Source organism: Argopecten irradians, chromosome 12 (assembly GCF_041381155.1).
Source record: "Argopecten irradians isolate NY chromosome 12, Ai_NY, whole genome shotgun sequence".
NCBI lineage: Eukaryota > Metazoa > Mollusca > Bivalvia > Pectinida > Pectinidae > Argopecten > Argopecten irradians.
Genome location: NC_091145.1, coordinates 18,711,082 through 18,732,197, shown reverse-complemented (window position 1 = coordinate 18,732,197; position 21,116 = coordinate 18,711,082). Strand labels below are relative to the sequence as shown.

Below are 21,116 nucleotides of genomic sequence, written 5' to 3'. Positions count from 1 at the left end.
GATACAAAGTTGTGGCGGTGAGGTGTGGATGGTTGGAACCACAGAGACCGTTATACAGTCTCCGTCATTCCCGTTAAGTTACGGCCCGGGTGTTCAGTGTTCGTGGACCTTTAGAAGCCATTCATACATCGAACTGCGGATTGTGGAAACAAACTTTGCCCCTCCTGTGATGTGGAATGATGTCGTAATATCAGAGGTAAAGAAATGATGTCGTAATATCAGAGGTAAAGCAATAACTACATTATTATAAGAGTACTGCCTGAACGTACTGTACATGTAGTTTATGTCTTTGTTGACATAACCCAATTCTGAATCTGATTTGTATCTTGGCCAACATTCGAGTATGTTTTGTATCGCTAGCGTCGTTGATTCTGCAAATAGCGCTTCCTCTTCTAAAGCCGTTTGTATAAATCGTACATATAAATGTATATTGCGGTGCTTTATTTTCTGTTTCAATATCTACATTACATGTTGTTATTCATTAACACGTTTCTCTGAATTTATAGGATAACTTTGCTAGCGAAGACATTGTCGTGTGCAAAGATGAGCTGATAATCTCGAGTGTTAACAATGAGGAAAGCACCAAAAACAGACTGACGTACACAAATGCTGATGCCTTCAGAGGAACCATTATAATAAGCTCAGCTAACGAGCTTCTAGTGCAATTCAACTCATGTTTTCTCTATTCGAAGAATACATTTCGCTTCTTCGAGCTTCGTGCCAAAGAAACAGGTACACATGTAAACTATGTAAAATTTTTGACTTTAATTAGCACGCACACGCTATTTTTAATAAGTATGTATAACATATATTATAATCAAATTAATACATGTTTCTAATTAATAACGATTATCTTACATCTTACCCCATGGGCCATTTAGACATCATAGTAGATCATTGTATTAAGTTAATATTAATGCAACACTTTTCGGAATAAAAAAGAGAGAAAAATATTTGTAATATTTTATTAGTTCTATAAAAAGAAAAGAGGGATTTGGATGTTTTTGCGTGATACGTTAATTTTTTTCCTACAGTTAAATGTTATATTAAAATATGAAGGACGAATAAGTCAACATATTTTTTCCGTTTTGTTTATTCTTATGTTTCAGAACATGGAGGTTGTGGGATTAAAACTGGGAACTGCTTTCAGACCTGTACGGCAATGACAGGGTACATCGCCACCGAGCGTTATCCATCCGGTATATTTCAGACAGAAGCATGTACCTGGTCAATTGAAGGCGCCTTTGGACAATATGTCAGTTTGGAGATTCTGCAGCTGAATCTCTCAATGGATCATGCGAGGGCACTTTTCTATCCGTCTACGATGTCTCTCTTAGCAATCAATTGTCGCTGATGGCATCAATGTGCAAATACAACCGGACATACAACATTCTCATATCTGGCTGGCATAAAATGCAGGTGGAGTTCCGAACGTTCGGAGGAAGTGGGAATGGGTTTCTCGGTTTTTATCGTCTGCTTGAGTTTACACAAGAATCATCACCGGAAATGAATAGCGATGGTATTATTATCATTTATAAATGTATCAATATAGCGTTATAAAAGCGTACTAACCAAATTAAGTAAAAGAAAATGTTAAACAACGGCGCATATCATTTCTTTTTTCCCAAATATCTACCCGAAAAGAAATCATTGCTGTTTATTGTTTTATTATTTAAGCGAGGAATTGTATATCGCCAAATTCGCGGTAATTTTTTGCGCGAACCGAAATACTCTGGAAAGAATGAAAAGTATAACTTATTAATATTTAAAATAAGCAAATACAGAAAATTCCCTCCGTGTAAACGAGAATAAAAATGAAACAAATAAATTGTACTTTATTTGATCGATCCATTTGATTGCATTTTACAGGATGTCAAGGTACCGACTGGCAGAGGTTCCAGAAGAGCTGTTACAGATTTGAGAGTAAGGAAAACATCAGTAATGATGACGTCATAACTTGGCTTGACGCCCGTGACAGATGTCGACAATACCACGGTGGTCATTTGGTCAGTATCAACAGCAAGGACGAGATGGCCTTCCTGCACTTCATGATGACCAAAGTACGGACAGTGTCCGAGACAAGTGATGTATATATAAGTAAGTTTATTGGAATACAGTGATTAAATCATCCCCGATACTCCAGGAGTTGCTATCACTGCCGTAATGTCCATCCCGGCCTTTATCATAGTAAGACTTGTGGCATTTCAGTGGAAAAAAACCCTGGCCAAAAAGTCTACGAAAGTCATTTGAAAATTACAGAGAGCGATTACAACTTCAAAGTCGAACAAAATAATGTTGTTCCATTTATTGACTTATCCCGTCATCTGGTTTTAATCTTTACAAAATCTCCAACTTAAGCATGAAATCATGTATAGTCTGTACTGGTGTTTTGCACTTCTTACGCTAGAAATTGTTCGCCAATAATTCTTGAATTTTATATTGTAAAAAGGTCTTCACAAAGTCATAAGTGACGGCAGTGTAACAGATTATGTTTGGGACGATGGAGGACCTGTAACGTATACGGCGTGGTGAGTCAAACAATAAACTATGTATATCACTGTCAATACACCCCTAGTCTAGATATAAATGCTGGGATTTTAAAAGGAGGAACTTATTACTTAAATCATTTGTAGAAGGTTTTTTTACGCCCTGGAGTTGGATGTTTAGCAAACGCAAATGAATGAGTGTAGTTATATTGCTTATCGGTTTAAAATAGATGTTTTGCTTCTTAACCTTAGATTGAAAATCAGTTTTAATTGATTATGATTCAAATTACTACTTCGCGTAATAAAAACGTGTGTGTCTTATAGTCGTACGCTTGTCTTAAGTTTATCACATGTGGTTAGTAGGACCATTAAGATGTTTTCTATCGACAAGTACATGTGTTGATAACTAATATACTCTCAATGACACGACACAACACTTTTGCAAAATTTATAGCTTTTATCGGATATCTAACTGCAGTTTAGACAAATTGTCGATACATGGCGTCTTCACTTTGCACTGTTTAGACTACACAGGCGAAAGTTTACTTGTTTAAATACAATTCACAAATAGTGTGTACATTTGATATTTTTTTTGTGACCGACATCAGTATAATTTCCAATGTTTTAACAATCAGGGCAATCATGACAGAAGAAAAACCTTGTATGAATACTAAATAAAAATGATTTTAATATTATGAGATCATTTCTTCTAATATTCCATACGTTAAAAATGATAAATAATAAGACCGTTAGAAACAATCCTATACATTATATGCTTCTACGTTTTCACATTTGAGCAGTAAGACGACACTTTGCATTTTCAGGTACAAAGGCGACATGTCACAGCCGGACGGTCTAGCAGGAGAACAGTGTACTGCTATACGTCTGTACAGCATACATACCATCGATAACTGGCATGACATTGCATGTGCTTATGACCTACGTCTGTACAGCATACATACCATCGATAACTGGCATGACATTGCATGTGCTTATGACCAGATATATAACTATATCTGTGAGACAAGTGTTGGTGGCAATGCTTCACACCATGTTCTTAATTCGTCACATTACTTAAACGTTAGGGTAAATTATATTTATAATTATTTGAAAAACAAATTGTGTATCTATAATTTTTTGTATATTTATATAGTCTGTATTTAAAGACTGAAATAAAAAAAAGTTTCAATTTCAAACAATATCATTGACAAATGTCTAACGGATGAGGCATATTAAATGGAGAGATGCGATCTATGTATTACGGTACGGGACAATAATTCGTTTAAAACTTCTGAATGTGCATAAACAATTATTTCTCAAAATCCATAAATCGTCTAGTGATAATTGAAATGAAAGTCGAAGATCCATGCTCTATTTCACAGTGTTGTATATTAAGTATCAAATTCGACATTGAGCATTGATCTTCGACTTTTATTTTGAAAACAACTTGATCACCTTTAACACCACCAATTGCAGGGATTGTTTTGTTTTTACCCTACTATTACCTGTTTATGTCATGGATTTTAACAATTTCCTGTTGTTCGAACGAAGGCATTAACATTTAAGTAAAGTAGCGCGTTTGTACTTTCCTCTGAGAGTAACACATATACTGCACACTACACGATTCTTTGATATATCAACTTTCATGCAGACATGGAGGGTTCCTCTAGAATGCAGCCCGGCAGTTTGTCAGTTGCCTCACAACAGAACGACACACTTTTTGAGTGTGATAATGGAGAGTTGATAGCCAGGACATATCTCTGTGACAGACGGTGGGACTGCACGGACAACAGTGATGAACATACAGAGTGTGGTAAATATACCGAACATATATATCATACAGCGAATTGGTTTTGTTATTTTTTTCTGTTTCGTCGACACTGAGAACCCCATCTATTCTCTCATATTGCTACAACGCGATTTCTAAATATTATATAAAAAAACACACAAAAAATGAGCAAAATATATCAGGATTCACCTTATGTGTTGATGTTGTGTAATTTGATAAAACCTAATTATGATGATTTTAATTAATGGAATTTAATGAATTCCAATTCCAATATGATGGCTTATTGGTATGTTGTGACCTCACATGTTTCTATGTTTTGTTTAATTGTGTGCGTTTCCTTGTCGATATATACTAACTAAATGACAGCAATGTTGGCGTATACGGTCTTAAATAGTCAGGAAATGGTATGACTGAACATTGAAATCTCTGCCAACCTCTTAAACAGAAGGCTCATAACATATCAAGCAGCCTTGAACAAACAATTTAATTCTCAATCAGTAAGAATTCACAAAATCAAGACATCGAGAAAAGAAGATGGTGGTTTATTTTTAAGCCATTTTCCAACATTAATTTGAAATTCTTTTAAAGAATACTGCTCCTCCTCCCAGTTTCGGTGTGACGATGACGTCACGTGTATATCATTGGACCGTTACTGTGACTTCCGGCAGACTGTCCCGATAACTCCGACGAAGCCCATTGTGGTAAGTAAAAGGAATCTAATGGTTCTAGGTATAAAATGTTTTTTTACTTGCAAAGTTCCTTTGAAACATACCTGATACGTGCGCTTATCATATTCAATACTATTTTAGACCGGATACTTATAAATATCAAACATTCATAAATTCATACTTGTACTTTAATGTACACCAATTTAATTATAATTGTAACATTTCCAGTCCATGCTGATAGACCCAATACACTGAAACCTAACTATAAAGATCACCTGAGGGACCAATGAAAATTGTCCTTATGGCCACGTGATCTTTATACACGGGGAGGCTTGTCTTGAAATTGATTATTAATTGACCATTTGGGACCCTAAATATGTGTCTTATGAAACAGGTGGTCTTTGTACAGAGGTGATCGCTAAGGCAGGTTTGATAGTATGTTTAATCATCTGTTCTGCAGTACGTGTTGAGTGTTCTGACCACCAGACAGCGTGTAACAACAAACAGTGTATCGATAAAGACCTCCGCTGTGATATGAAAGTGGATTGCATCGATGGTTCCGATGAGGAAAATTGCAGTAAGTTTACCGCATTGATATATTTGAATACTGTGAGTGTACGGTACTTAAACAAGCGCTCTCAAATTTATATTGACTTATTAGCGTATTGTAATACAGGACAACAGCTCGGCCAAATTTTAGCGCTGTACTTGTATTCGCGCAATGACGTAAAAGGCGCTAAAATTAGAATACCGCAAAAATGAGTACACTTATAGTATACGTTGATGGTCTATTTGCTGTTTGAATATGCCACTACAGTTTATTTCTTTGCAAAAAGAGATAATTGAGCTATTTTGTAAGCCCTGAAATTAATTTTTAACTATTGAAATAAATCTTCCTATAAGTAATTAGCTCAGAATGTTCAAAAGTGGAAGACATTCGCATATTTCATATTCTGTTGTAAATGATAGAATTTTTTTTTTAACAAATAATAACTGAATCCCAAACTTTAAACAATATATAAAGTTACTGCGTGCGGTTAAAATCCAGGGAGAAAATCACCCTTAAATCATTTTATTTACAGGAAAAATTGCAAATTTGTTTAGGTACAAAAAATGTATTATTCCAAATTTAACCAAATGGTATATACACAACTGTGGCCTCTCACAGGGAGGATCTATTCAAAACACCTCATTCATACCAGGAATGTACTGCTTTTATCTTAATTTTAAGTAAAATGTCAATGCATGAAAGTGCCAAATCAAATCGCATATCTAACATAGCATTTTTTCTTTTTCCCCAGACGCATATCCTGTAACTTGCGAATTCGTCAAAAAAGACGGTAAAGATCTCGTTCAGACAATCATCCATCACGCTTACGAGGAACCAATCACAGTTACACAGGGGACGACTGTTGAACAACTTATCACATACACCCTACCACAGCATATGATTGAGAAAATCAAGGAAGAGGATGTGTGCCACTAGACAATAAGTATAACATGTCACTTCACTATTCTCCAGAGCACTTCATGGCAAGGTGGATTCCCAAATGAGACGAAAACATTTTCTTTACAGACCACTGACGATACATGTTCCTGTCCGATGTCCGAAGTGTGATACGAATAGAACGAGGTAAGTACCAATAATATACATATAAGTTGATTTGATTATATTGATTTAATTAATTCAACAGTCATGAGCATTTAAGGACGTGCTAGCTATAGGTTGTTGTTGTTGTTGTGTAGCTTCCTCCGTTATCGTACTCGGATCCTAGAATCAAATGTTAAAGGAAAACCGAAGTATTGGATAACACACACCGGCCGACGGTCAGTACTTGTCAACTGCCTCACATGGGATTCAAATCCACAACCCAGTGCGGCAGGGTTTGTAATTTAATACATCTTGATATCGTTTTTGTGTCGCCTTCAACGCAAGGGCGACACTTAGGTATCACTATGTCGGCGTTGGCGTCGGTTTCGGCGTCGGAGTCCGGGAATCGATTTCCGTGAGATAACTTGAGTATTTATTGTCTAATTTCAACAAAATTTTGTATATTGCTTTATATCAATAAGATGTCGGAAGAGTTCGATAATGGTCAAAATCCGTCAATATTTGCAAGAGTTACGGGACTTTAAAATTGTCAAAACAAATAAATCCATGGTTTCCGCTCGAAAACTTTAGTATCTGTTATTTGATGTCAACCAAAATTGGTATGTTGCTTTATATCAATGAGATCTTAGATGGGTTCAATACTTGTCAAAATCCGTCAATATTTGCAAGAGTTATGCGACTTTAAAATAGTCGAACATGGCTTCCGCTTGACAGCTTTAGTTTTAATTGTCCGATTTCAACCAAACAAACTGGTTATTAACAATATTTTCAACTGTAAATAACTATTTTTGTGATGCTGTGCAGGCGACACGTCCACTTCCGTGGAATTCTTTTTGATTAAAATCATTTGATTTTCCTTGTCAATAGGAACTCCGGGAGTTGGGTCCCCCGAGGTCCCTCAAAAAACAAACATTTACATCCTCAATGCGCGGCCACCGCAGACATATAAATAGAATGACATGGACTTCAGCTTCACCATTGCAAAACCTAGTAATAGGCAGAGTCATATAGGCGTTAAACAAGTGAACTAAATAAAAAGGAGATAATGTTCAACAAGAAAACGCATTGTTTAAAAACACGTAGAAAAACCGTATATCTATTATGATAATATATATTTAATTCCTTGTGCTTCTTTTCTTTCTCCGATAAGGTGCAATTGCTCTACGACAGCCCACGACTGGTACACTACCACGGCCACAGAGGTACGACAAGATTCTGGAATCATCGCTGATGAGCGCTACCTTCCAGTGGTACAGATAACCGCCACAGTGCAGGCAGGACAACAACGGAACCTTGTTCTTCATGTCGGCCCTCTCATCTGTGAAAATGGTCCATACAAAATATGCAGCATTTGATTCAATTATATATCTTAATCAAAAGTTTAATTACAATATCTAGATCCGTCAGTCGTATATCTTAACCAAAAGTTTAATTACAATATCTAGATCCGTCGGTCGAACAAGTTGAACATGTTCGTGCATTGTCATGTCGACGGGTTAGTTAGTTATAGTTTATCGCTTACATGACTCCGCCTATTTCTAGGCTTTGTCTCAAAGTGTTCTGTCGCCATCTGTCGATGAGAAAGATGGGACGCTTCAACAATTGATTTACAATTGTACGAGTCGATTTTACGTTTTAATTCAGTTGCACATATCGTGTCTTGATAAAAAAACTAACTGCAAGAGTTTGCTGGAAGAGTGTAAAATGGCTGTTCAATGTTATATAGAGTACTACTGTATTGTGTAAATATTTTTGTTTCAAGATAATGAGGTACAGAGCGAGAGATACCTGTGTCGAAACAAGATCTCAATCAGTTCTAAATACAGGTGTTTACGGGACTATGACGAGTACGGTGAACTGAAAGGCTGCCAAGACCTTTCTCACCTGGACGATTGTGGTACGTAGTACTCATCAGTGACATACTGCAAACTACATATTTTAGTGGTGGTCTTATTTCAGCGCCTTTAGAACCATAAACGTAATGCTAAATTATGTTTGCGCTACTGGTAATTTCTATCTATCGTTTGTATAGCTATTACGTGTATTGTGTTTCAAGCGCGAATTCATCATTGCGCTAACATGTTCAAGATCGTTTTTGCACTAAAGTTTGAAAACGTCAAAAATAAATACGTTTTCAGTGTGTCAGAAAGATAGACAATATGAAATTAACCAAACCGATATGATGTGTTTCTAGCGTTATAATACTATAATACTAATTATGAACATACAGTAAATACCTGGCCATAAGATGCGATAAAAATCTAACATGATCGACTTGATTATTTATATCAAGTTATAAGATAAGGAGTAAGGAGAGATGAAATGGCGTACATTACGTCACTGATATTGTTTGAATATTGTTTTTTTTTTTTTTTATACAGAACACTTCGTTTGTCCACCAAACTATGTGAAATGTACTGGACGATACTGTATTCCAGCCAGACTGGTGTGCGACGGGACTGACCACTGTCCAAGCGGTCAAGACGAACAATACTGTAGTAAGATATCCAATAGAAAATCATTTAATACAATTTGATCTAGATTATCTCAATATTCCTGAATTACATGATTGCGATATGTGCCGTGAAAGCTTTTAATATTTTATTCCCCACAAAAATTACCAACATTTACAGTGAATTCTGTGTTGCAACTAATGTTTATAAGGCATCGTACACGTTTGCCTGTCCATTTCTGAATGGTTTTTACAGCTTAATCCATCAAAACTCATTTTCAATAGACTACTGAATAAAATGTCAAATTTTAGTCCAGTTATGACACATTACGCGGTATATATAGGGATCAATACTGACAACGTTACTGTAATGAATTCACGCAATATGGGTTCGCTTGCTGCCCTTAATTTATCACTAAGCTCGTCTTTTTGACATGAAACATGCGTTAAAATATCATTACTGAGATATGAATACTATTTGAGATTAGGTAAAATGAATGGGAACATCTGAACATGCATCGTTGATTACAGTATTTTTAATTTCTGGTTTCATTATATATTGGTAATTATGTTTTCTCATTTACAGATGAAATTTGTCCTGGCTTGTACCATTGTCATGCCAATAACGTGTGCATTCCAGATAGTTCAGTTTGTGATGGGATCCAACAGTGCCCCAATGGGGATGATGAGGCACATTGTTACCGCCAATGTCCCGACACGTGTACATGCCTTGGTAACATCGTCACGTGCCAAGGGTTTCCTCTCGGAAATCGTGTCACTAATATTCCTACAACAACCAGAAGATTGAGTTTCATCCAGACCGATTTCTCGGCAGACTTACCTGAATTTAACCTAGTTTACTTGGAGAACTCAACCTGACAAATTCTGGAATCACTTTGCTCCGGTCCGGGCAGTTTTCTTTTCTTAAAAACTTATATAGTTTGGATCTAAGCCATAACGGCATCAGTCGATTACTGCAGTGTTTGAGGGGTTGGCGAATCTTAGATGTCTAAATCTTGAAGGCAACACACAGTTACAATATGTATACGAAGGAGCGTTCAATGGATTGTCGCGATTGCCAGAGCTCATTTTATCGTCAACGCGTGTAACGACTCTACCAAAGGGAACATTCAAAGGATTAGATTCAATTCAAAGTTTACATGTAACCGATAATAGCCTCACCAAAGTAGAAGACGATGCATTTGAATATCTGTTATCTTTAGCTACTTTGGATATGAGAGGCAATGCGATAATCGAGTTTTCGGAGGCCATATTCAGAGGGTTGTCGAATTTATCAAGACTGTTCACAGACGCGTACATCTTTTGTTGTCTCAAACCTAAGAAAGTCACTGAAGCAAACTGCTTTCCATATCAGGACGAATTTTCCTCCTGCGACGACCTGATGCGAGAGGACATGTTAAGATCATTCCTATGGATTATAGGCCTTTGTGTGTTTTTCGGAAATATCTGTGTGGTCATTTATAAATTTACAGCCGACAAACTAACTCTGAAGAAAGCACACGGCATTTTTATAACCAACCTGGGCGTATCCGACTTTAGCCTGGTAGTGTATATGCTTATCATTGCATCTGCAGACTCTGCATTTCGAGGGAAGTATGTTTGGAATGACCTGACCTGGCGCAATGGTAGCACTTGCAAACTAGCAGGCGTCCTCGCGACAGTGTCCAGCGAGGCATCGGTTATATTTCTACTGTTGATAACAATAGATCGCTTTGTGAAAATTAAGTTCCCGTTTGGCCAGGTTGAATTCAGTGCAAAGAAGGCTAAACTGGCTTGTGTTGTCGTATGGCTGTTTGCTATGCTAGTAGCGATTTTACCTCTGATTGCCTCGGGTTATTTCAAGGGCGGTTTCTATTCCCGATCAGCAGTTTGCTTCGCTCTGCCCCTGACACGTGACAAACCGCCAGGCTGGGAGTTCGGCACGATCCTCTTCATTTTTCTCAATTTCTTCATGTTTCTTGGAATTGCTATAGGCCAGATCTTCATATACAAAGAAATTTCATCGACCACAAAATGCTGAAATCGCAGCGTCATTTCCAAGATGCAGCGATCGCGCGAAGCTTATTCTTGGTTGTGTTCTCCGACTTCCTTTGCTGGTTCCCAGTCGGTGTCATGGGTGATAGTGATATAAACGTGAAGGAGAAGTAAAGCATTGTTATGTTGTACCGTCCGTCGTCTGTCCGTCGTACCGTCCATCGTACCGTCCATCGTTTGTCCTACCGTCTGTCGTCCGTCCGTCGTCTGTCGTCCGTCTGTTATCGATCGGCATTGCTCATCAGAATTGAACCAGATTTGGCTGGGAAACATACCTTTGGCGTGAAAGCTCAGAATTATACAAAAGAATGGGCTGACTTTCAATTCGACTGTACAGCTCCATATTTTTTAACGAAAATGATATTTCTTATAACGAAATTGAAGTCTTTCGCTATAAAAGCCATCCCTTATGAACATGCACTAACTATTTCATCATTTTTGTGAAAATAATGTCATGTTTGTCATTTTATAACGTGTCCCCTTTCTCTCGCAAAGTGGCATAATCGTCAATAATTCCTCCGTCGTCTCGATATAGTTGCAGTTTGTATTTTGTTTTATTAGGTCTTTTGGCTCTGTCCGGAGAGATGATCCCTGCCTCAACGTACGCTTGGACGGCTGTGTTCATCCTACCTATAAATTCTGCTCTCAATCCAGTCATATACACCTTCACTGCCATACTAAAGAAAAAGGTATCAGTCTGCACATTCACTCATGTATCAAAGGGTTTTTGGGTTGTATAAGTTTAATGTTCTATTAACAACCAGAGTTCCCGGAGGAAAACCACCGACCAGCGGTCAGTACATGGCAACCGCCCCACATGAGTTTTGAACTCGCAGTGGAAGGTTTGTGGTAATATGTCGAGACATCTTAACCACTCGGCCACCGCGGCCCGGCCCCCATGTATCAAAGGAATGCAACACTATTCAAGTATGTCTTGAAAGTAGGCCGTCAAATGACCATGATAGTTAATAGGGCGTAAATATTAATTCAAAACATAACTGAAACTAATACATTATCATACATATATGAATTTTTGGCTTGGTTTAAGCATATCTTATAATATATAACTTACATACGGATTGGGCACACGTTAGATTAAGTTTGTATCATATTGTGGAAATGGTGCTTATACCGGATTTTTTGTTCATAGTGACTTAAGCAAAATATTACTAAATCACTTGGTAATGATAAAACCAAGGTAAGCGAGCATATACATATGTACATAAATAATGAAATCGTCTTGTAAGAAATTGGTATTATGTCTCCTCACATATATATAATAATCCACGTATCATATTATATTTCAGTTATATACTAGTAGTTTGTATCTCTACATTGAAAGTGCTAATTTTAAATGTATGATTTATGATGATCTGTTATATTTTATCCAACAGAAGAACCAAGCGCTGGCTTTTGGACGAGGTCTAAAGAAAACGGGATGTGAGTATTTACAGTGATATTTTTTCGGTATTATTTCCAAACTAAAGCGATTAAATTTTAATTCATTTTTTCATTGTAAACCGATACCCTATGTATAGATTTGTTGTATAACTCTATTTCGCTTTACAGTGGAATTTTTGAGAGTTCTTAAGGTTAACAATACAGATAAAACGGCTTTTGTATAAGGATATATTTTTTTTAATTTCAAAGATGTAATAACTATATTTACACCAATGACACGTTTCAGGTGAGTGTAAAATTATTTTCAGAGCTTTTGTCTTTGCTTTTACATGCATATTGTAAACATCCAATGTTGAATTGGAATTGGATAATTAAGGCGTCTTTTTATACCCGTATATTGGCAATCTCTCATTCAAACAGACAACTACTCTGTTGTTATTCTAAAATATCTACCACAATGGGAGAGACAATGAGAGAAAGATACAGTAATCACAGAGCTTAGCAGATTGTTTACTTCAATAAGAAAGCGCTTGAACTTGCAATGCCAACTTTAATTTCTATGTGCCTATCGTTTCCAATCTTGATTTTCTTCTGAAATGCTGGTAGTAATATTAGTATTTGACCTGGATTTGCATGCAAGTACATAGTCATTGAAGAGACTACAGAGAAGCTCCTTGTTCTTATTTCATTGTTCAGTTTTCAAATTATCTGTAGAAATTAAATAATTCGTATAAATATTTGCCATTGTAAATTAGACGTAAAATTGTGTCTCATAAGCAAAATATGACTGAATATTGATGTATTTTTAATATCTAATAATTCAATTTTTCTTGTTACACGCATTTTCATTGGCTTAAAAATTTCCTTTATCAGCCCATAAAGGAAAAAATGGCGTCGCCGTTTGTAACGTTGCTTCTGATTGGCTGGGATGACGGCGTTATGATTTTATAGACAAAAGAGTCCCAAAATGAATTTTGAATATTGAAGAAATCATCTTTAGTAAATTGAATTATAAGGATTAATTTGAATAGATTTTTTATGTCATGGAGATATAAATAAACAAAGATTACACTCAGATTTTTGTGTTATATCTCCATAACATAAAAAATCTATTCAAGTTAATCCTTAAATATAAAAACAAATGTTTGTACTCTGTTTCAATATGTGACACTTTTAAATTAATAATTTAAACCTGAATCTGTATTATAGCCGATAATTTCGGATAATTGTGTTTTACGAATCGACTTTATCTATTAATTCACAGACGACATTAACACATGGAAAGTCTTGACTGCACTCAGTCAAAATCAGCTGTTCATGTTTGGGGACCACCCAACGACATATAGGCCTCTGCATGATGTGACGTTACGAGACAAACCTACAGTGCGTGGTATGTACAAGGTAGTCCTGGACCTGGTGCGTGGAATGTCACTGTTACACGGAAATGAACTGGTAAATGGACCTTTGACAGACGACAACATCCTTCTGGATTTCCAAAATGTGGTAAGTTATCCATTAATTTACATGACAATTTAATAAATTAAGTTTAAAATACCAGAAAATCTTACTAAGGGATATTAAACATTTAGTTGCCTGGCCGCTATTTCTCGAAATAAACTTAATTCAAAGCGGACTTAAATTGAAAATTGTGCCATTAGGTTACTTAAGGAGGAGTGAATTTAAGTTTTACTTAAGCCGATGATTCTTGTTTCGAGAAATCGTGAACAGATGATAACGTCCAAAACTGCATTAAAATGGGTATTTCCTACAACGCCAATCTTATGTACAACTCCCTGTCTTTCATCATGAAGCGTTTCTTTTTTATTCTTGAAATTGAAAATCGCTTCGGGTACAAATTCATTCGAAAAATTACTTTTAGACATTTTATCGAGGGGTAAGAATTTGCGAGTGTTTTAAAACTGCAAACGAGAAACTTATTTCCAACGAATGAAACATTCTGTCTAAAACAGTTCTAGTATATGAGATCCATTATTTTTATTATATTATTATTTTGGCGTCCAAACCAATATCAGTCAAAAATACGAAAATATTGTCCCCACAAGAATTACCAGTAACACGAACACTTCTGACTTCAGGGTATGATGGTGGTGTTTTTAAGTATATTAAATAATGCATTTTACTAAATAATAATTCAATTTCATTCTATCCGCTTTTTAAATCAAACGTTTCAACATGTTTTTAATTTAGATGTGTTTTTTTTTTTTACTATATACAGAAAATCACGTCAGTTGTCATTCGCCTGGACTTGGCATCCCAGGAAATGGAGAAGACCGAGAACATTGGGGACATTGGGAAAATCACTATCAAATTACTGCGGTGGTATCAGAAGTATCGAGGCAAACAAAAGTAAAGGATATCGAAACTCGGTCCGCAATAAATCCGAGTACATGTCAACTTTATCCCGAAGTGCTTGGTTAAACTGAAATGGCTGGACCAAAACGGATGGAATGTATTCGTAATATTATTAGATATGCAGTAAAACCCGTTCATAACGAAAACGCTTTCAACGAATTTATTTCGTTGGTGCCTAAAGGTGCGTTACAACCGTGTTTTGCAAGTATTAATAATGGATTGGTGGCGATAGATACCATTATATGAAGGACATCAGAAATATTGTAATAGTCATGTTGCTATGGACGGAATGAAGCATCACCTCTTCAATTTAAATATTATTAACTTCATGTGACATTTTCAATGATTAAAGCGTGATTTATTTTATATGTTTAAGGTCAAATTCCGTCTTTTTACATATTACAGTTACCCCATTGTGGCGGGGTTTTTTGTGAGCCAAATTCACGTCATTTCTTTAAAAGACGGAATTTGACCTTAAACATAATTAAAAAAATCATGCTTTAATCATTTAAAACGCAAACACATGACGTCAAAATCAATACCTACTCGCAAAAAAGCAAATAACTAATATGCAAATACGGAATCGTTCTATCACTTTAGGAACCGTTTGGCAATGGACTTCTATGTCAAGGCACGTCTTCAAGTAGTTGTTAAAATTCAAACATCATTAGAACGATCGATCTGATTACTGCAAACCACTTTAATTTTTGCGTGTAAGATACTTTGCTTCTTTGTTATTTTCCACATATTTGCCAATATTTTGTACATAAACTCGCTATCAAGGGTTCTTGTCGACAACCGTACATCTATACATTTTTGTAATTAGCATTGTATGTTCTTTCTTGATATTACACAAAAATTGTACAATAATTCACGAAACAGTTGAGAATTCGCTTTCAAACTCTCGCGAAATTATGCAAGAAAAGTAAAAATTAAACAGTTTACAGTAAATATCACGATGTACGTGTTTTTTTATAACAGTGTATCATTTTATATTGCTACTCGTTTAATTTGTCCTGTATCAATGTTTAATCATTGTCATAAAATAGAAAAAAAAAGCTATCTTAACAATATCGCCATTTTTCAACAAAAATAATTGAAAAATAATCAAAATCATTTAACTAATATGACGTTTATATTTTTGATACAAACTGAAGTTCGTCAATTGAATTGATGACAAGAAGATCATCTTTATTAGTTATGTTGTAGAAATGATAGGACGTTTTTATCTTTTATGAAAGCTGAAGATCGTCAATTGTATTATAACTAAAAGATCATCTTTAGTAGACTCCTTCAACTGACGACGCCGCGCCATCTAGCGTCAACAATTAAAGTGACATGAGCGCCACCTCGCGTCAACAATTAAAGTGACCATGATGGACAGCTGCAATCGAAAGCTCTCGATAGATTTGGCAAGTTATATGTGCGTTTAAGTTTGTAATTCTGTAATTTATTATCATGGTTAATTCTCGATTCAAAATCTTACAGTTTAATTAATAATTTACTAGTACATAGTGTATAATTGTGATGATGATTTTTTTTTTTTTTTTACTTTTGCATATGCTTGTTTGTAATCGGTATGTTGTCTTGTTCTTGATTATATTTTGTATTAAATATTGTACTGCAATGTAATCTTCGTTTGTTTTGGTTTACAATAGGGCCTTATCCTCTTAAACCTACACAGAGCTACTGATACCTTAATCCTGTGACATTAAACGTGTAAATTTCTCTACAATCAACGTTATACAAATAGTAATAATACTGTTATTCAATCCATAACGAATCTTCATTCAATAAGATATGCTGACTACTTGGTACGACAAAGTTTTCCGTATGAAGCATGAACGAAATGTCTATTACCATAAAACGCACAGCCGGTAATTTTCAAGGGTTGATATTTTCGCGATTTCGCGGGTCAACGCCATGTTCGCGAAAAAATAAGTCAATGAATTAGAATCAATATACGGTTTATTTATATATACCCTTGGATTCAAATCGCGAAATTTCCATACGCTAGAATTTAATTTCCAAGTTTTAGGTCCAAATCGCGAAAATTTCGACCCTCGAAAATAAACAGCTATATGGTATTACTTGTCGGTTACCTGACATAAAATGTTTGGACAATGTTACGGTGTAGTCAGTAAACATTTACTGTTAAACTGTAATATCCAACCGAATACACGAGGAAATTAAAATAATTTTAATTTAAAGACAGCAAAGTAAATAAATAGCATAATTGTCTGTGATGTTATGATAGCAACTGGCGTCTTTGTCGGGCCCATCATTGACGACCGCCAATAAAGTAAATAAACTTTCAAATTATTGAAGAATTAAAACGATACATTTTTGGTTTATCGTTCTAACTATAAACCAACTTATTTCCTTGTCGACTTAATGTCACGTTTTCATGCCTAGTACCTTTTTACGGAGATATAGTTTCGCGATATATATATATGTGTGTGTAACAATTTCGTAGTGAATTATTTCGCGATTTCTCACCATCTACCAAATACGCGAAATTCAATCGCACACGAAAATAAGTTGGTTAACAGCATAGGAACTCTGATTTCTGTAAACGTCTCATTCTGAAGTCATATACATTGTACATGTTGATGATTTATGCAAAAATACAGGCACAATTTTGGTTTGATTGGTTTCACGTCTTATAAACAGTCTCGGTCATTCATGGAAGTGTCGTGTTTAAGAGGTGGAGGAAAACCGGAGAACTCGGAGAAAAGACACCGACAGCGGTCAGCACCTGATCAGTCCGCTCCCTGACAACTGTTCCATACGAGTTGATGGAGAGCTTGTGTCGGGACATCTTAACCATTCGGCCGCTGACATAAACACCAAAAGTTAACATGTTTGTCATTAAGAAGTCATCTTGTATGTGATCGTGCTCCGTGCATCTCGACAAAACTAATAAGATTACTTGGTAATTGTTGATGGTATTAGCTGCCAGGCATTGGAGTTTGATATACCGGACTTCGTATATGGTGACACAACTCAATACGAGTTGATGGAGAGCTTGTGGCAATATGTCGGGACATCTTAACAATTCGGCCGCTGACATAAACACCAAAAGTTAACATGCTCATCATTAAGAACTCAACTTGTATGTGATCGTGCTCCGTGTATCTCGACAAAACTAATAAGGTCACTTGGTAATTCTTGTCGAAAAGAAATGTTAAATTTGTTGATAATATTAGCTGCCAGGCATTGGAGTTTGATATACCTGACTTCGTGTATGGTGACATAACTCCGTCTGGCAATACTAAGAGGTGTCTCCCCTGCTTTATTAACCATGTCTACGTGGGCGCCGTGTTCTAGGAGAAGATTCAATATCTCCGTTTCGTGCATGACGCCCCGCCTTCCGATTGCCTTAATATGACAGTGTAACGGTGAGTTGCCGCCTGCATCGACTGAATTAATCTTAGCTCCACATTCGAGAAGAAACCTGACTAAAGCAGTATAGTCTATGATCGTCTTCATTTCTTTGGATCCATACAACCTCTTTGACTCGACTTTGTCAACAGCTAAATGGAGTAATGTCCGTCTTTGTTGGGCACGCGGGTCAAACTTTAGAATTCTTCTAAGTTCCCAAATGAGCTGTTCAATATCGCTCTCTTCAGATGCCATGTGTATCAACAGTGCGATACAGTCCAATAATAGCAGCAACAACTGGTAGTAGTTCCGCATGTCATGTTCGTGGGGGATTTTGTCTTCCAGCTGCGGTGACGCTTTAAGCGTATGCTCAGTGAGTTTGTGGAGAAGGCTATACATGTTTACGGATTGTTCATTTCTCCCAGAGTCTTTATCGTCTTTCAGAATAATAACTGTCAAATTCAGCACTTGTGATATTGAAAAAATGCAGTTGTCAACCAAGTACCACTCCTTTGCAATGAACGTATCGTAACACCATGAGTAAAGTTTCAGTGCTTTTTGAAATCTTCGTGATTCTTTCAGTCTCCGTCCAAAAATGATAGCACCTAAAATCGATTCCCGATTATGTGGCCCAAGTATCCTTTCTTTAACTAGTGCTGCGTGAAGATACATGTCAGTCGGTGTAAAAGGAAGGATTGTCAGTTCTCCAAGCGTTTCTGCTTCCTTTGCATCATCATACCTGTCGCCAAAGTCTGGTAGTTGTTTTGGGATCCCATGAATATCTCGCCTTCTTATCCCTTCGGCCCAGAGTTCTTTTCCCTCGTCAAAGGCTTGATAGTCAATAGCTTTGGCACCCAGCATTTCTATAGCGTTGATCTTGTCGACAGTGGGAATAGGTAAATCGTCTTGGTTGATGAAAAAGTATGTTATATCACTAAGGCTATAGATAGCGGCCAATAGCAAAGGTGATAGACCTTCAACATTCTTCAAATTCACATCCGTGCCATGCTGAAGCAAAACTTTGATTGTATCAAGATTTGCGTACTCTACAGCACAATGCAAAGCTGTTAATTTGTCCGCTTCCTGGGCATTTACGTCTGCACCTGCTTGCATGAGGAATTCGCAAAGTTCTGTGCTTTCTATTGAGTTCATCAAACAAGTTGTGCCGTTTTCTTTTGGAAGGTTGATGTCAGCTCCATGTTTAACAAGATATTTGACCATATCCACATGATCGCTGTAACAAGCGGCTAGTACCGCTGTCGACTTGTTATTGGAGCATCCATTTACGTCTGCTCCATTTTCAATAAGGGCTTTGGCAATATCTAACTTGTTTGAAATTGCTGCAATCCATAGTGGCGGAACTACACGTTCAGTATCGTCTGTTTCTTCTATTTTATGTTTACCAGTGGCTTCAATGTCGGGCCTACAGGAAGTAAGTAGGTAGTTGACGATGGAAATTCTTCCACAAAAACATGCGTGGACGAGAGCGGTACTGTTTTCAACATTTTCGTTAACAATCGCTTGTCTTTCTTCTAAAGTTTTATCTTCCAACAGCTGTCTGAGTCCTATTAGGTCTCCATTTTCAATAAAGGAATGGACTTTGTACGCAATGGTGTTTAAAGAACTTTGCTCCCCCGTAGCCATTGCACATGGAAATACAATGAATGTTAGGACACTAACTGCACCTGCAATATACAATACAAATAAAAGGTCTTGGGTAATTTTATTGTCATTACACCTCGTCAAAATCATATCGGTTGCATATAAAACTGAATCCGATAGTCAGTATGATAGTGAATGCGGTAACTGAGCTGGGGAATAGGGAGTAATAGTGTGGAATAAGCCAGAGAGAGGGTGTCTGATAGTGAGCGTTATTTAGGGAGAGAGGAGGAAGGGTAAATGAGAAGAAAAATGCAGTCGTACGAAGTGTAATGTACATCAGAGAAAAAGATAATTTAATATACTATCTTAATCTTTGCGTAAATGTATAGACTAGTTTGAAAATATCACAGTTTCCATCTTCACTGTTGTTAGATATTGTACAATATTTGTGTTATGGACATTTATTTCTCTACAAATGGTTATGCAAAGGCACAGATTAAATTAAATTATGAATACACCTACGATACTGAAAGTGTCCGGCAATACAGGGACGGGAATACTGATTTTCACTATTTATTTGGATTTTATACTGCCTCATTGTAAAATACATCAAAACCTGTGTCGAAGAAATGATCCAGTTTCCTCAATTGTTTGAACTGTTCCGGGACAAGTTGCTGTGGAGGGTATTCGGCAGGGAATGACATTGCATCCACATTGATTCAACCCTGACTACGCCCCTGAACGACAAAGGGAGTTGGGGAGGGTGCACAACGATATATTTCGCCTCTTTTACAAAGAGTGGGGGCAACCACTCCCCTCCCCCCCCCCCCCACTTCCCCCACCCTTAAACATGCATCCTTAATAAATATACATGTATTTTCACGACAAAACAGGGGAGATAATTTCAAACGTTTCGGTATATTTTGCTTTTGCTAGGATTACTATAGAAAAAAACCTTAGCATATCTTGAAGAGATTGCTTTATTTTTAACTGTATTTATAGAACTCGAGCACCTATGAAGTTACAGTAGACTAAGTATGTACATGTACAATGTACATACAGGTGCATGTACAATGTATAAATGAATTTATAAGAAATTAGATAATTATCACTTGTTTTGGTAGTCTTTTGTTTATCGTGAATCGTCGCTTTACAGTAGTGATAACATTAATATTACTTACTTGTATTTTTGCATTTCTTATTGCTGTTTGTAGCCCACTGTATTTGTTATGGTATACTTTACCTTTGACCTTTGATCGTTCCGGTGTAATGTTATATTAAAGATGCATATCAC

The 21,116-nt window shown here is 36.5% G+C and overlaps 2 protein-coding genes and 1 pseudogene across 2 annotated transcripts; 2 read left to right on the top strand and 1 right to left on the bottom strand.

Moving 5' to 3' along the window:
* LOC138304652 (cubilin-like) lies at positions 1-2,526 on the top strand. The gene is made up of 5 exons (XM_069244832.1): positions 1-196; positions 507-732; positions 1,110-1,519; positions 1,870-2,097; positions 2,450-2,526. The coding sequence occupies exons 1-3, from the start codon at positions 29-31 to the stop codon at positions 1,352-1,354; spliced, it is 639 nt and encodes a 212-aa protein (XP_069100933.1). The 5' UTR covers positions 1-28; the 3' UTR covers positions 1,355-1,519; positions 1,870-2,097; positions 2,450-2,526.
* Positions 2,527-4,159: 1,633 nt separating this feature from the next.
* On the top strand, positions 4,160-16,099 carry LOC138336350 (G-protein coupled receptor GRL101-like; annotated as a pseudogene).
* Positions 16,100-16,139: 40 nt separating this feature from the next.
* LOC138336349 (protein fem-1 homolog C-like) lies at positions 16,140-21,077 on the bottom strand. The gene is made up of 2 exons (XM_069285793.1): positions 21,004-21,077; positions 16,140-19,905 (listed from the first exon to the last, which is right to left on the bottom strand). Exon 2 carries the CDS (start codon positions 19,862-19,864, stop codon positions 17,945-17,947), a length of 1,920 nt encoding a protein of 639 aa, XP_069141894.1. The 5' UTR covers positions 19,865-19,905; positions 21,004-21,077; the 3' UTR covers positions 16,140-17,944.
* Between the last annotated feature and the right edge of the window lie 39 nt (positions 21,078-21,116).

Bases quoted from the DNA above. Each gene is read 5' to 3' on its own strand.
- LOC138304652 (XM_069244832.1), top strand. From the start codon at position 29: ATGGTTGGAACCACAGAGACCGTTATACAGTCTCCGTCATTCCCGTTA. The intron at 197-506 runs GTAAAGAAATGA...CTGAATTTATAG, and splicing joins ATGATGTCGTAATATCAGAG to GATAACTTTGCTAGCGAAGA. The intron at 733-1,109 runs GTACACATGTAA...CTTATGTTTCAG, and splicing joins GCTTCGTGCCAAAGAAACAG to AACATGGAGGTTGTGGGATT.
- LOC138336349 (XM_069285793.1), bottom strand. From the start codon at position 19,864: ATGGCTACGGGGGAGCAAAGTTCTTTAAACACCATTGCGTACAAAGTC.